Source organism: Aquarana catesbeiana, linkage group LG08, assembly GCF_042186555.1.
Source record: "Aquarana catesbeiana isolate 2022-GZ linkage group LG08, ASM4218655v1, whole genome shotgun sequence".
Classification (NCBI taxonomy): Eukaryota; Metazoa; Chordata; class Amphibia; order Anura; family Ranidae; genus Aquarana; species Aquarana catesbeiana.
In genome coordinates, this window is record NC_133331.1 from 296,481,180 (window position 1) to 296,496,451 (window position 15,272).

At 44.9% G+C, this 15,272-nt stretch overlaps 2 protein-coding genes across 2 annotated transcripts in view; both read left to right on the top strand.

The window, feature by feature from the left end:
* Nucleotides 1-15,272, top strand: part of LOC141106830 (uncharacterized) — a 125,065-nt gene that overhangs the window by 15,721 nt on the left and 94,072 nt on the right. The gene's annotated exons all lie outside the window — the stretch shown is intronic.
* On the top strand, nucleotides 7,937-9,754 carry LOC141104847 (uncharacterized). The gene has a single exon (XM_073594627.1). It carries the CDS (start codon nucleotides 7,973-7,975, stop codon nucleotides 9,473-9,475), a length of 1,503 nt encoding a protein of 500 aa, XP_073450728.1. The 5' UTR covers nucleotides 7,937-7,972; the 3' UTR covers nucleotides 9,476-9,754.

Here is a 15,272-nt window from a genome sequence, read left to right on the forward strand (position 1 = left end):
CTAGAGGGGACCAAATCTTTCGATATTTCTCATCTTGTTCTTTCAGCATCATAGTCAGGTTTTCCATTTGTTGAATTTCTGTAATTCTAGCCCACCACTGGAATTTAGTCGGAGGGACTGTACTCTTCCACAGAGCCGGTATACAGGCCTTTGCGGCAGTGAGAAGGTGTTTAAGCAGGGAATTCCTATATTTTTCCACCGATAGGGGAACATCATTTAATAAGAATGCGGCCGGATTACTCCCAAGAGACACACCTGTAATGTCCTTAATCGTTTCCTCAACCATTCCCCAGAAGCTCTTAATTTCCTCACATTCCCAGAATATGTGTAACATCGTTCCCTCCCCTCTCTTACATCGCCAGCATCTATCTGATACCTGTGGAAAGATTTTTTGAAGAGCTGATGGTGTTCTATACCATCTAGTAAGGATTTTATATCCCCCCTCTTGATATCTGCTAGCAATCGATGTTTTATGTATTGATTTTAGCATCTTCGCCTTCTGTTTTTGGGTAAACGTTACTCCTAACTCTCTCTCCCAGGCTTGCATAAAGTTGAGCTCCTGTGGGGCTTCCAGGCTTGTTAATATTTCATAAAAATGTGATAGGGAGTGCCTCATACTTTCACCATTTAAGCAGTTCCGCTCAAAGCTAGTTAGCTCCCGTATTACTGGAAATGTTTTGATTTTTGAGCGGATATACGCTCCCAGCTGCATAAACCTGAAATAGTCCAGGTCTTCTGTCACTTCTCCCTCTATCTCGCCTCTTGTCATCAGACGGCCGTCCCTAGAGAAGTCTATGAGCCTACTTTTCCCTTTATGTTTTAATACCTCATACCTCCGATTGATTAGGCCTGGTAGAAAATCCGGGGCGCCCAATACCGGGGGTCATTGGGCTCGGATTTGGTGAAAGATTTGTTTTTTTAAAAATCCTATGAATGGAGCAGATGGTTGCCCCTGTTAACGGATGTTTTTTCACTATAGTGGGTAGTTCTGATTTTTCTATCCATGCTATTCCTTCCAGAGGAATTTTAGTCGTCGCCTGTTCTAACTGTACATGTGGCTTCCTTGCGGAGGCACACCATTCCACCACTCTCGCTAGTTGTAGGGCTTCCCTGTATCGTACTGGGTCTGGAAAACCAATACCTCCTTTTCCTTTTGGGAGTACTAAAATGTTTCTCCTTACCCTTGCTGGTTTACCTGCCCAGATGAACCTCAGGAACCTTGATCTAAGGTCCTTTAAGAAGTTTGATGGAATCTTTATTGGCAATGTTTGAAACAAATAGAGAACTCTGGGCATCACGTTCATCTTTATAATATTTGTCCTTCCAAACCAAGTAAAGGTTTCCCTGTCCCATCTCCTAAAATCTTGTTTAATTTGTCTTAACAACGGGGCATAATTTAGTTCAAACACTCTACTAAGCTTCTTTGGGATTTTAGTCCCCAGATAACTTATATGGGAGTCTGTCCACCTAAAATTGAATTGCGATTTTATCTGGTGTGTTTCAGTTGTCTTCATTTCCAACCCCATGGCTTCAGACTTAGTGTAATTTACCTTATAATTTGCTAAATCTCCAAAATTATTTATCTCACTTAGAAGGGAAGGGAGGGATATAACCGGAGAGGTTATAAAGAAGATCAAGTCGTCAGCATATGCTGCTAACTTGTGTTCCTCTCTCTCTGTCTTGATACCCCTAATATTGCAATCAGCGCGTATTTTCCTTAGGAAAGGTTCCAGTGTGAGAATAAAGATAATTGGTGAGAGGGGGCATCCCTGCCGCGTTCCATTCTGTATCACAAAAGGATCCGACAGTCTGTCATTAACCTTAACCCTCGCACTTGGAATTGAGTAAAGGTTTGAGAACCAGCTCAACATTCCTTCACCCAGTCCAATATGTTGTAAAGTTGTTTCAAGGAAAGTCCAATCAACCCTATCGAAAGCTTTTTCTGCATCCGCTGAGAGCAATATAAGGGGTTTCTGTCTGCTCTGTGCAGTATATATTGCATTTATTACTCTCTGCGTATTTTCCCTCCCTTCCCTTCCTGCCGTGAATCCCACTTGGTCTGGGTGAATCAGTGCCGGGATATGCTCTTCTAATCTTAACGCCAGAATCTTAGAGAAAATTTTTAAATCCACGTTCAGCAACGCAATTGGCCGATAACTAGAACATTGGGATGGATCCTTTCCCTCCTTCAGAATTACTGCTATATGTGCCATCAAAGTCTCTCTAGGTATCCTACGTCCTTCCCGTAGGGAGTTAAAAGCAGCTGTAAATCTCGGGGCCAATTTCTCAGCAAAAAGTTTATAATACAACAGGGTATAACCATCTGGGCCCGGGGCTTTCCCTACTTTAAGAAGGTTTATTGCTTTCTTAAATTCTTCTATTGAGATTGGTACATCTAAATCTTGTGCTACCTCCTCCGTTAACCTTGGCATTTCTGAGTTACGTAGGTATTCTTTTGCCCTCTCTTGTTTATTTCTACACCTATGTGAGGGCTGGTGACCATCCAGCTGGTATAGACCCTCATAATATTCTCTAAAAATCTGTGCCATCTCCTGTGACGAATTCGCCACCTCACCCTTCTGTGTTTTAATACCCGCCAGATGGGGTTGTGTTGTGGCATCCTTGAGGGCCTTTGCCAGCATCCTACTTGGTTTATTCCCGAATTCGTATAGTGTCCGCCTTCCCCGTTTCAGTTTTACTTTTGCCTGATCAATGAGCAGAGAGTTCAGATCCCCTCGGAGGCCACCTAGTTTCTCCTCTAGTGACTGTGTCTGAGATTTTTTATGTTTTAGTTCTACTTCCCGGATTTTTTTGAGCAAGTCCTCAATCTGTACATTGAGCTTTTTTTTCCTATACGCCCCTAACGATATCAAAGCTCCCCTCATCACACATTTGTGTGTTTCCCAGACACAGAATGGGGTAACTTCATTCGACTCGTTTGTCAGAAAGAAGGAATCTAGTTCCTGGCTAAGTTTTTGCTCATACTCCTTGTCTTTTAGTAGTGTTTCGTTAATCTTCCAATGCCATTCCCGGCGTTCCTCCTCCCCTAGATCCAGCGTGCAGTCTGTCGGAGCATGATCTGACAGGGTAAATGAACCTATTTCCGCACTCACCAGTGATGATATGACTGTCTGTGATATCATAACATAGTCAATACGAGTATATGTTTTATGTTTTGGCGAAAAGAACGTGTAGTCCCTGTCTTGGACATGAAGTGACCTCCATGTGTCTATTACTTGCAAGTTACTTAATAGTTTCTTAACTCTTCGTATTTTTGTCAGTGAAAGATATGATGCTCCCCTGGACGTGTCCAGGAGCGGGTCTAATACGAGATTTAGGTCTCCTCCTATCACTAGAATACCCTCCTTGTGTTGATGTATCATTTGTAGGCAAGTTTCGAGGTAACTGACCTGTTCTTCATTTGGAAGGTATATATTCACCAATGTGATCCTCTGTAATCCAATTTGTCCTTTTACAATTAAAAGGCGGCCCTCCTCATCTGTGACTACCTTTAATTCCTTCCATGGGATCTGTTTTGAGACAATAATTGATACTCCATTGGTTTTGGCACTCGGAGATGCACTGTGATAAGCTATTGAGAATTTATGATTTGCAAGTTTTGGTATCCTGTCCCTTCTAAAATGTGTCTCCTGGAAGAAGCCAATCTGCGTCCCCAGCCTTCCCATTTCCGCAAGTAATCTGATCCGTTTCTCCGGAATGTTCAGTCCCTTGACATTATATGAGGTGAATTTTATTCTAGTCATATTTTTTGCGATCTATTGGAAACTACGAGGAGAGGGGTCCCCCACCCAGAACCCCAAAAAAAAAAAAAAAAAAAAAAAAAGGAAGGGGGGGGGGGGCACCCACCTCCCCCTGTCCCCCGTTCCCCTATACCAGTTAGGGGGTGCGATCCAGACGGCGCGGAACCTCGGTGCCGTTGGAGAGAAAAAAAAAAAAAAGTTATAAGCGCCTCCGACTTTTCCTCCACTCGGAGGGGAGACGTCTTTTGTAGGGAAATGCCCCTGAGCACGAAGAGTTTGAGTGTATATATATCAAAAATCTCAAAAATCTCATAAAATAGCAGTGGCACGCCCTTTGATAATAACTAAGAGTGAGATACCCAGGGAGAGTACAACAACAGTAATACCAGGAAAAGAGGAGGGGCAAGCGTGAGGGAAACCTCTACCTTCGGCATATTTGTTCTCCCCAATCCTCAGGACAGCGCCCTGTGTCTTCCCTTTACCCAACATAATAAACTCCACGCTACCTTGTACAGTTATATTTACATTTCCATACTTATTTTGTAATTGTTAACATATAGCCCCATCTATCCCCCCCCTCCCCCCCCACCCCCCCCCCACGCCCCCATCCAGCCCCTTACTCCTAAATAGCCCATGCATCCCCCCATTCCACCCCCATCCCCCTCCCCCAATACCCCCACCCCCCCACCACCCCCAAAAAGATGGGGTGATGGGGGGGGGGGGGGGAAGGGAAAGGGGAAAAAAAAAAAAGAAGAAAAAAAAAAAAAAAAAGGAAAAATACGGTTTCCTCGTGACCTCTCCCTACTCATCTCCGTCTAATTCTTATGGGCCACTGAGTACCCCTATCACTTAGTGTAGGAATATTTGTGCTGACAAAAGATGTGATATTGGTATCTTATTTCCCTCCCCCCTCTCCCTCCCCCCTCCCACCCTTCTTGCCCCTCCCCCCACCTCCCCGCTCCCATCCCTTACCCACCTTAATGTACCACCCCTACCCCTCCCTCCTTCCCTTCCCCCCTTTATGCCCTCCCCCTATCTTTCTTCATGTGTAACCGGTGAATCAAGTGTTTCCACAAAGTCCCCGTGCTATATATCCATAACACAGCAATTCAATTTTTCCTTACCACAGCACACCCCTAATGGAGAAGAAAAAAAAAAAAAAAAAGTGACATTTCATCAAATACAACATGTGCTTCTGAATACCCAAGTGCAATCCCTCCAAAACACAACAATAGTTCACCCACTCCCTGTGACACACAAAAAAAAAAAAAGAGGGGGGAAAAAAGAAGGAAGCGGGAGCAGCAACGAGCCTTCCATTGGTATCACTTATAATGCGTCACAAACCCATGGAAAACCTTCCATTAGACATGAAAAAATAAAAAAAGTACCAACAAGGAAGGAAAACAATTTTTTTAAGGGGGTGGGGCAAGGGGGGGCACCCCAGGGGGGGGGAGAAAGTCCCCGGAGCCTTCCAACAAGTCCAGGGTAGCGATAAATTGAGGACAATCAAGTACATGGTACTAGAGAAAAAAAAAACAAGTCCACCAATAAGTTATAGTTCTGCTTCCTTCTCCTAATTTCTACTCCTTTGCAGTTTCTTCTGTTGAGTATACTCTCCCACATTCTCAATAGGAATATCAATCCAGTCAGGGATCTCCACTACTTCTGAGTCTAAGAATTTAAATAAGTCCGGCAGTTGTTCTGGCACCATCAGGGCAAAGGTGTGGCCATCCTTTTTTATAATTAATGAAAATGGGTGTCCCCATCTATAAGTTGCACCTTTTGCCCGTATTTGATCCAAAAGTGGTCTCAGTAACCTTCTCCTTCTTTTCGTCTGCCAACTAAGGTCTGGGAACACCTGAACCCCCTGGCCTGCGTGTTCCAACACCCCTTTCTGCCATGCTGCTCTCATTATATCCTCTTTCACCCTGAAAAAGTGAACACGGCATAGCACATCTCTGGGGGGCCCTGGTTCCGGCATAGGCCCTGCCGGACTCCTATGAACCCGGTCCAACTCAATATGGGTATCAGGTGTTTTTCCTAGATATTTGTTAAAGATATCAGTTACTGTTTTCCTCAGCTCAGGTGATTTTATTATTTCTGGAATCCCTTTAATGCGAACATTATTTCTCCTGCTTCTATTCTCAGATTCCTCTGCTTGTAGCTGCAACATTAACAATTTTGATGTTGTGTTATAAACTTCCTTTCCAACAATTCTATACGGGCGTCTGCCGAGGACTGTGATGACTCACAGCTACACAGTCTTTTATCCATTACCTCTAGCTTGGCAGTTACTTCACACATTTCTTCCCTTACCACTACTTTTAGGTCGCTCAATAGGGCTTGTAATTCCTCTTTAGTTGGTAACGCCTGTATGAGCTTCCTAATGTCCGGTTCGCCATCAGCAGCCAGTGCAATAGATTCCCCCCTATTAACAGAACATACCTGAGTCTTTGTAGTAGCCCTGGTCTGGGGCATGATTGGGGGCTTACTTCAGCTGTTTCTGCAAGCTCCGTGCGGATGTTCCCGGCTGAATCGCTTATGGTGATCGGGATAGTAGGTTCCTCCGTGGCCGCTTGCTGTCTCTGGGCGGCCCGGACAGCACGCTGTGAGACGGCCCCGGCCTCCACTGACATGACTAGCTCTGTCTTTGCGGAGAGGTACTTGGTAATGGACGGGTATCTGGATGCTTCAGCCCGACCTATGCCCTTCTCTCGTCTGCGTCCAGGCATATACTCGCCCCTGCATCTACTCGTGGTTCTCCTGGCGTCTCTCACTCAGCCCGCCAAGCCCGATCTCCTGCTCGAGCGCGCCACTGCGAAGCTCCGCCTCTCACTCCGTCATGCTCAGACCGCACCTCCCTGCGTCGGTCAGTCAATCGTGTGTCCCCCGGGATACTTCTACTGCTGCATCATTTCTTCACTTTGATTTTCGGGGTGTCTTTGAATTCAGCCCTCTGTATGGTGATCATTTTCTTTTCCTTAAAACAGTGTGGCATCCTTTCCTTCCTAACACCTTACCCAGTCCATACCAGTATAGATCCCAACACATCACCCAGTCCATACCAGTATAGATCCTACCACATTACCCAGTCCATACCAGTATAGATCCCAACACATCACCCAGTCCATACCAGTATAGATCCCAACACATTACCCAGTCCATACCAGTATTGATCCCAACACATTACCCAGTCCATACCAGTATAGATCCCAACACATTACCCAGTCCATACCAGTATAGATCCTAACACATTACCCAGTCCATACCAGTATAGATCCTAACACATTACCCAGTCCATACCAGTACTGATCCCAACACATTACCCAGTCCATACCAGTATAGATCCTAACACATTACCCAGTCCATACCAGTACTGATCCCAACACATTACCCAGTCCATACCAGTATAGATCCTAACACATTACCCAGTCCATACCAGTATAGATCCCAACACATTACCCAGTCCATACCAGTATAGATCCCAACACATTACCCAGTCCATACCAGTATAGATCCTAACACATTACCCAGTCCATACCAGTATTGATCCCAACACATTACCCAGTCCATACCAGTATATATATCCAGCATATCCAGCATGAGATTTTTCCCCATGACCTGATGTGTTTTTAAAGTGTTCCTTTCATTTTTGTGAGCAGTGTAATTATTATATGGATAAGATAGAAAAGCACTCATATGGTTAAAAAAAACAATCCAGCATTGAATACACATAATCACTGCAGATTCCCCAAGCATCAGTCTCAGTGTAACTTGAGGGCACTTCGCCTAACGTGATGATGTCCTCAAACCACTCCCATCTGATATTTCATCCTGATTGGACTTCCCCAGAAGTAGATATGGTCTTCAGGATCAGTCCAGTCTTCATCTTGGTTGTTCTCCCCCCATCCTCACTCTCTGACCTCTGGTGGGGCTCAGCCCCGCTGTTATTCATGACTAAATCATGGACTAAATAAGGAAGTGCAGGACTTCTTGTGTTGGGAAGATGGCAATGAGTGATAGAGGGGGTGGGGACACTCGTCCTATAATCCCCTCATCACTGTCACTCCTATAATAGACAGTTCTCGTTGTTTCCTCACTCTCTGACTAAGGTCCATGAATAAAGAAATGAACTGGTAGGAGATCAGAGGACCCATTTACTAGTTACCTTGAGGGGGGAATTGTAAGATCCTCAGAGACAAAGCTGCCTGATGTGGGCGGAGTCCTGGTTTAGGGGAACCAATCTGCTCATGTCTAGTAATAATCTTTGTATTTCTATTTTAGTAGATGGACGGGAGATGAGGAAAACCTCAGAGGATTGTCTCACTTTGTCTCCAGACTGTAAAGTAGAAGATGAGGACATCACACAGTATAGTCCAGGAGAAAACCCGACTACCTCAAATGTCCATCCGGCACCACACAGTGTAGATGGACCATCGTATTCCTCTTATCCTGAGGAACCTCAGACTGTGAGGGACGGTGCCGGACCATCGTATTCCTCTTATCCTGAGGAACCTCAGACTGTGCGGGACGGTGCCGGACCATCGTATTCCTCTTATCCTGAGGAACCTCAGACTGTGCGGGACGGTGCCGGACCATCGTATTCCTCTTATCCTGAGGAACCTCAGACTGTGAGGGACGGTGCCGGACCATCGTATTGCTCTTATCCTGAGGAACCTCAGACTGTGAGGGACGGTGCCGGACCATCGTATTCCTCTTATCCTGAGGAACCTCAGACTGTGAGGGACGGTGCTGTCCTCTCAACAGATAAGAGGTTCCCCTGTCCTGAGTGCGGGAAGTGTTTCCAATTTCTCTCCAAACTTAATGTGCATAAAAGATCTCACACAGTTGAGAAGCCCTTTTCCTGTTCTGAATGCGGGAAGTGTTTTTCAGTGAAGTCCAGTTTTTCAGAACATCAGCGAATTCACACAGGAGAGACACCAAATTCCTGCTCTGAGTGTGGGAAGTGTTTTTTAGTGAAGTCCAGTCTTTTTAGACATCAGCGAATTCACATGGGTGAGAAACCGTATTCCTGTACTGAGTGCAGGAAATGTTTTGCAGTAAAATCAGACCTTGTCAAACATCAGAGGTCTCACACGGAGGAGAAGCAATTTTCCTGTTCTGTGTGCGGGAAAACTTTTTCAGTGAAATCTAATCTTCACAGACATCAGAGATTGCATGCGGGAGAGAAACCGCATTCCTGTTCTGAGTGCGGGAAATGTTTTTCACAGAAGTCTAATCTTTACAAACATCAGAAATTTCATACGGGGGAGAAGCCGTATTCCTGTCTTGAGTGCGGGACGTGTTTTGTACACAAATATCATCTTGTCTCACATCAGAGGTGTCACACAGGTGAGAAGCCATATTTCTGTCCTGAGTGCGGGAAATGTTTTTCTAGGAAGTCCCATCTTTCCAGACATCAGAGGTCTCACACAGGGGAGAAGCCACTTTCCTGTCCTGAGTGCGGGAAATGTTTTTCAGAAGAGTACAATTTTTACAGACATCAGAGATCTCACACGGGGGAGAAGCCACTTTCCTGTCTTGAGTGTGGAAAATGTTTTATAGATAGATCAAAACTTGTCACACATCAGAGATCTCACACGGGGGAGAAGCCCTATCCCTGTCCTGAGTGTGGGAAATGTTTTTCATGGAAGTCCAGTCTTAACAAACATCAGAGATCTCACACAAAGAAGTCACTTTCCTGTCCTGAGTGAGGGAATTGTTTCTCACTGAAGTTCTGTCTTCCTGTACATCAGGGGTCCCACACAACCCTCGAGGTGTATTAGTGAGTGTGGGAAATGTCTTGTATATGAATGTTGCTGGACATGTGTGGAAGAAGCACACCCTGATATACACCTCAAATATACTCCATTGCTGATCTTCATCATGGAAGAAACAGTTGATAAGGAGATCAGAGATCACCAAAGACATGGATGAAGTGTTGTACGGTGTTGGCCATTGATAGCAGGAGAAAAATAAAAATGGAGTCATTACCTCTCATTGGCTGAGTACATTTTGTAGTGTAAACTCTTGCAAGAGGTCTGTTTTCGCAAGTCGTCTTCCAGGACGAAACGCGTTAACACCACCACGTAAAAGGCGGCCCTCTAGGCCTTTTAAAATAAAAATGGGGTCATTACCTCTCATTGGCTGAGTACATTTTGTGGTATGGAGACTTAAAGGTCTATTATGAATAAGAAAACAAATAGTTAATGGAATGTGGCACAGGTTTGCCCAGCTGTGATGAATATTGTCCATATTTTATATAAATCAGTGATTTCCTATGATCATTGCCTCCATCTAGTGTCCATAATTCTGTATAACAATATTTTTTACAGATGAAGGAAAAATACTTAATTATGGCCACTAGATGGAGCTGACAATCATAGGAAATCACTCTGTTAGTTACAATACGGCCAGAATTAATCACATCTGGGCTAATTCTCGTCACAATCGTCCAACAAGTCTTCTCTACATTGATCCCTTGGTTCCCATCATCAGGCATGGTTTCCTACAAACACCGAAGATATTATACCCATGTACTTATGACTACAGTAGACATCGAAGAACATACACCAACAATATTAAACCAACCACTGATTCAAAACCAAAATACTGAATTTGGACATTAGTGCAATTAACATTTTGTGTCTAGGCGCCTGTGACATGGCGTTTATACACATTGGGACTCAAAAATTTGGGGGGGAGGGGTTAAGTGCTTGGGGGTTACTTGAATGTTTTCCACCTTTTTTTCACTTAACTTTATTGCTATAAAATAATGGACTAATAGCCCCCATATGTTAGCATTTTGTTGTGACAGGTTCTCTTTAATGAGACAAGAAGGTTCTAATAGGTCCCTCATGTCTCTCCTGCCCTCCACTGAAGATAATGAAGAGTAGACTCGGCTTCATCCACAGTGGCCAGGAATGATAGAACTAAACCTGGAAGTTACCTAATACACATCACTTCCGGGTTCATTCAAGCTAGGGGTGATCAGCGAGCGGATGTTCTCTGGTTATATAATTAGAATTAGTCAAGTGGAGAAAAGGCACAAGTCCATCTAGTTCAACCAATAAAAGAAAAAAAAATCAAACAATCCTATATACCCAATCCTACACCCACAGTGGATCCAGAGGAAGGCAAAAAAACCCAGCAAAGCATGATCCAGCAAGGGAAAAAACTCCTTCCTGATACCCCGAGAGGCAATTCCCTGGATCAACTTCACCTATAAATGTTAGTACCCATTTATATTATGTACATTTAGGAAAGAATCCAAGCCTTTCTTAAAGCAATCTACTGAGCTGGCCAGAACCACCTCTGGCGGGAGTCTAGTCCACATTTTCACAGTTCTTACTGTGAGGAAACCTTTCCGTATTTGGAGATGAAATTTATTTCCCTGTAGATGTAAAGAGTGCCCCCTTGTCCTCTGTGATGACCTTAAAGTGAATAACTCAACACCAAGTTCACTGTATGGACCCCTTATGTATTTATACATGGAGATCATATCCCCCCTTAATCTCCTCTTCTCAAGAGAGAATAAATTCAGTTCCTCTAATCTTTCCTCATATCTGAGCTCCTCCATGCCTCTTATCAGTTTGGTTGCCCTTCTCTGCACTTTCTCCAGTTCTCCGATATCCTTTTTGTGAACTGGTGCCCAAAACTGAACTGCATATTCCAGATGAGGTCTTACTAATGATTTGTACAGATGATGACATTGCATGCTATTATTGAGCTTATGATCTACCAAAACCTCCAAATCCTTCTCCACCAATGACTCCCCCAGATCCTTCACCATTGACTCCCCCAAATCCTTCTCCACCAATGACTCCCCCAGATCCTTCTCCACCATTGACTCCCCCGGATCCTTCTCGAACATTGACTCCCCCAGATCCTTCTCCACCACTGACTCCCCCAGATCCTTCTCCACCATTGACTCCCCCAGATCCTTCTCCACCAATGACTGCCCCAGATCCTTCTCCACCAATGACTCCCCCAGATCCTTCTCCACCAATGACTGCCCAATGACTGCCCCAGATCCTTCTCCACCAATGACTGTCCCAGATCCTTTTCCACCATTGACTCCCCCAGATCCTTCTCCACCAATGACTGCCCCAGATCCTTCTCCACCAATGACTGCCCCAGATCCTTCTCCACCATTGACTCGACAGATCCTTCTCCACCAATGACTCCCCCAGATCCTTCTCCACCACTGACTCCCTCAGATCCTTCTCCACCATTGACCCCCCCAGTTGTACTCCCCCTAGTATGTAGGATGCATATTCTTAGCCCCCAAGTGCAAAACTTTACATAATCAAAATTAAACCTCATTTGCCATATAGTTGCCCAATGAAACAGTGCATTGTGGTTGGCTTGTATACCACGTCCACTGCCACCCCTCTGTCCAAGTATACCACGTCCACCGCCACCCCTCTGTCCAAGTATACCACTTCCACAGACACCCCTCTGTCCAAGTATACCATGTCCACAGCCACCCCACTGTCCAAGTATACCACATCCACAGCCACCACTCTGTCCAAGTATATCACGTCCACAACCACCCCTCTGTCCAAGCATACCACGTCCACAGCCACCCCTCTGTCCAAGTATACCATGTCCACAGCCACCCCTCTGTCCAAGTATACCACAGCCACCCCTCTGTCCAAGTGTACCACAGCCACCCCTCTGTCCATGTATACCACCTCCACAGCCTCCCCTCTGTCCAAGTATACCACAGCCACCCCTCTGTCCAAGTATACCACATCCACAGCCAACCCTCTGTCCAAGTATACCACATCCGAGGCCACCCCTTTGTCCAAGGTTTTTCCTCATAAAACCAAATTGGGTTTGTCTGACAACATCTGTCTTTCATGAATCCATGCTGTCTGTGATGGGAGCCACTTTGGGCGAGGGGGGGGGGGGGGGGGGGGCTTGTGGAACCTAGCTTACCTTGGAGAGCACTGGAATCTCCTTGTCCAGCTCCCCCGGCCCCTCCTATGTGTAAGTCACCTTGTGTCTATTAGGGGTACAGGGTGACCGAGGACCCCAGTCTGATCTGCACTAATCAGACTCACCGTACAGCTACACTGGAATACTGTGTGTATATATATTTATATTTATTGTATATTGTCTCATTTACGGTTGTAGACTCTTTACTAGATCGTTTGAGGTGTGGCTGTATCCCATTGTTCTATTGTGTCTGTCTGCCTTGGGAGCAACGTATTATGGGATGTATATGTCTATATGGATTAGCTGTGAGAGGGGAGGGGGGGGGGATTTCTCCAGCAGCCCCTCCCAAAGACGGGCTACTATTGTAAAGTTGAATACAATAATATATAATAGAGTATATTAATGAGACACAATGTACAGGGATAGGGACAATTGTAGACATGCACACACACTCACTCAGGTTGAACTGGATGGACTGGTGTCTTTATTCAACCTTACTAACTATGTAACTATCTATGTAACCCGTGTCATGCCCTGCAAAGGAGGGGGGATTGTCTCTTGGGTGTATATCTCTGTGTGCCTTTGTTCAAATAAACAGTACATGTTCCAGCTTTGCAGCCAAACGAGTCTTGCCTTGTTCTTGGTTGTAATATGCGGCTATAATATCTAATATCTGTATTCAGACTGCAGGAAGCGGTATAGGACGGAAACACTCAAGCCTAGTGCGGGGCGTTCCATTACACTGTCTGTTGCTTAAAATGTTTTTTTTCCAGCAAGAACTCATCTATGCGATCTTTTATAAAACTCTCCAGTATCATCCTGACTATAGAAGTTACACTTAAAAAGAGTTCTTCTGCGCTGGTTGAATATCCACATAATATAAAATGTTACAACTCAATAGCTGAATAAATTAATAATCGTTCAAGCAGCCAGCACAAAATTGGATGAACAGCGATGTCAGAAATAGGGAAAAAGGCGCAGTGCTCGAAAATAATGTCCTTAACCCCTTCCCGACCAGCCGCCGCAGTTGTACTGCGGCAGGTTGGCTCCCCTTTTGGCCACTAGGGGGCAGACGCGCGCCGCCTGAGGCGTGCGCACCCACGGCACCATGCTGGAGCTGATGCGAGTGCCCGGTGGGTGCGACAACCGCCAGGCACCCGCAATCGCTCGTGACAGAGCGAGAACCGCGCTCTGTGTGTGTAAACACAGAGATCCAGGTTCTTTCAGGGGAGAGGAGACAGATCGTGTGTTCATACTAAGTATGAACAATGATCTCTCTCTTCCCCTAGTCAGTCCCATCCCCCCCACAGTTAGAACACACACTAGGGAACACAGTTAACCCCTTAGAAGCCCCCTAGTGTTAACCCCTTCCCTGCCAGTGACATTTATACAGTAATCAGTGCATTTTTATAGCACTGATCGCTTTATGATTGTCAATGGTCCCAAAAATGTGTCCAATTTGTCCGCCACAATATCGCAGTCCCGATAAAAATCGCAGATCACTGCCATTACTAGTAAAAATAAAAATAATAATAATAAAAATGCCATAAATGATCCCCTATTTTGTAAACGCTTGGGATATTTATAGCAAAAAGTAAAAGATATTTGTGTTTTTTTCGAAATTGTGGCTCTTCTTTTGTTTATAGCTCAAAAAATTAAAAACGCAGAGGCGATCAAATACCACCAAAAGAAAGCTCTATTTGTGGGGAAAAGAGGACGTCAATTTTGTTTGGGTACAACGTCCCATGACCGTGCAATTGTCAGTTAAAGCGAGGCAGTGCCGTATCGCAAAAAAATGGCCCGGTCATTGAGCAGCCAAATCTTCCGGGCCTGAAGCGGTTAAAAAAATAAAAATTCCTCGATGGAATCAAAATGAACCACATGAGATAAAACTTCCTCGATGCAATCGATATAAACCACACATCATGGGGTAAAATTCTTGATCGTGTAGAGAGGGAAGAAAGCCACCACCGACACACACGGCCTCTTACCCTCCTCTGTGGACCCTTATTACAGGGTTCAGATGAGCCTTGGATATATAAAATAGCCTTGACATCCACACACAACGATCAATAAACCAGGTAGATTAAACAGGGATGATGAAATCTCCACAATCCGTCCTCTAGGCTCATAACATCAACTCCACACATATGGGGGTTGAACCATGTAACGCAAAGGAATAATACCTCAAGGTGCAGTAATCTTTAAAAGCATTTATTTGTAATAAAACAAAAGATTGTGCACTCAAAGATCGCTGTTAAAAAAACGCTTGTTTGCTGGATAGCAACCACAGCATGAACCACCAACAAGCTGGCCACCGCGTCCCGACATGCACTCGCTCCACGCCTGGTCACAAGCTCCTCCCTACGTGTTTCGTCATAGATTGACGCCAGGGGCGTGGCCAGACGTACAAAGGAGTGCATTATATAGGCGGGACAATAAGCTGACGGCTGAAGTATACTGTGTTCCAACGAGCAGGAAGTCGCCTCAATGAACAGATGATAGCTCCAAACCAACCGGATATAAATTAGTGGTGCATTCTAACCAACAGGAAGTTAATCTGGTAAA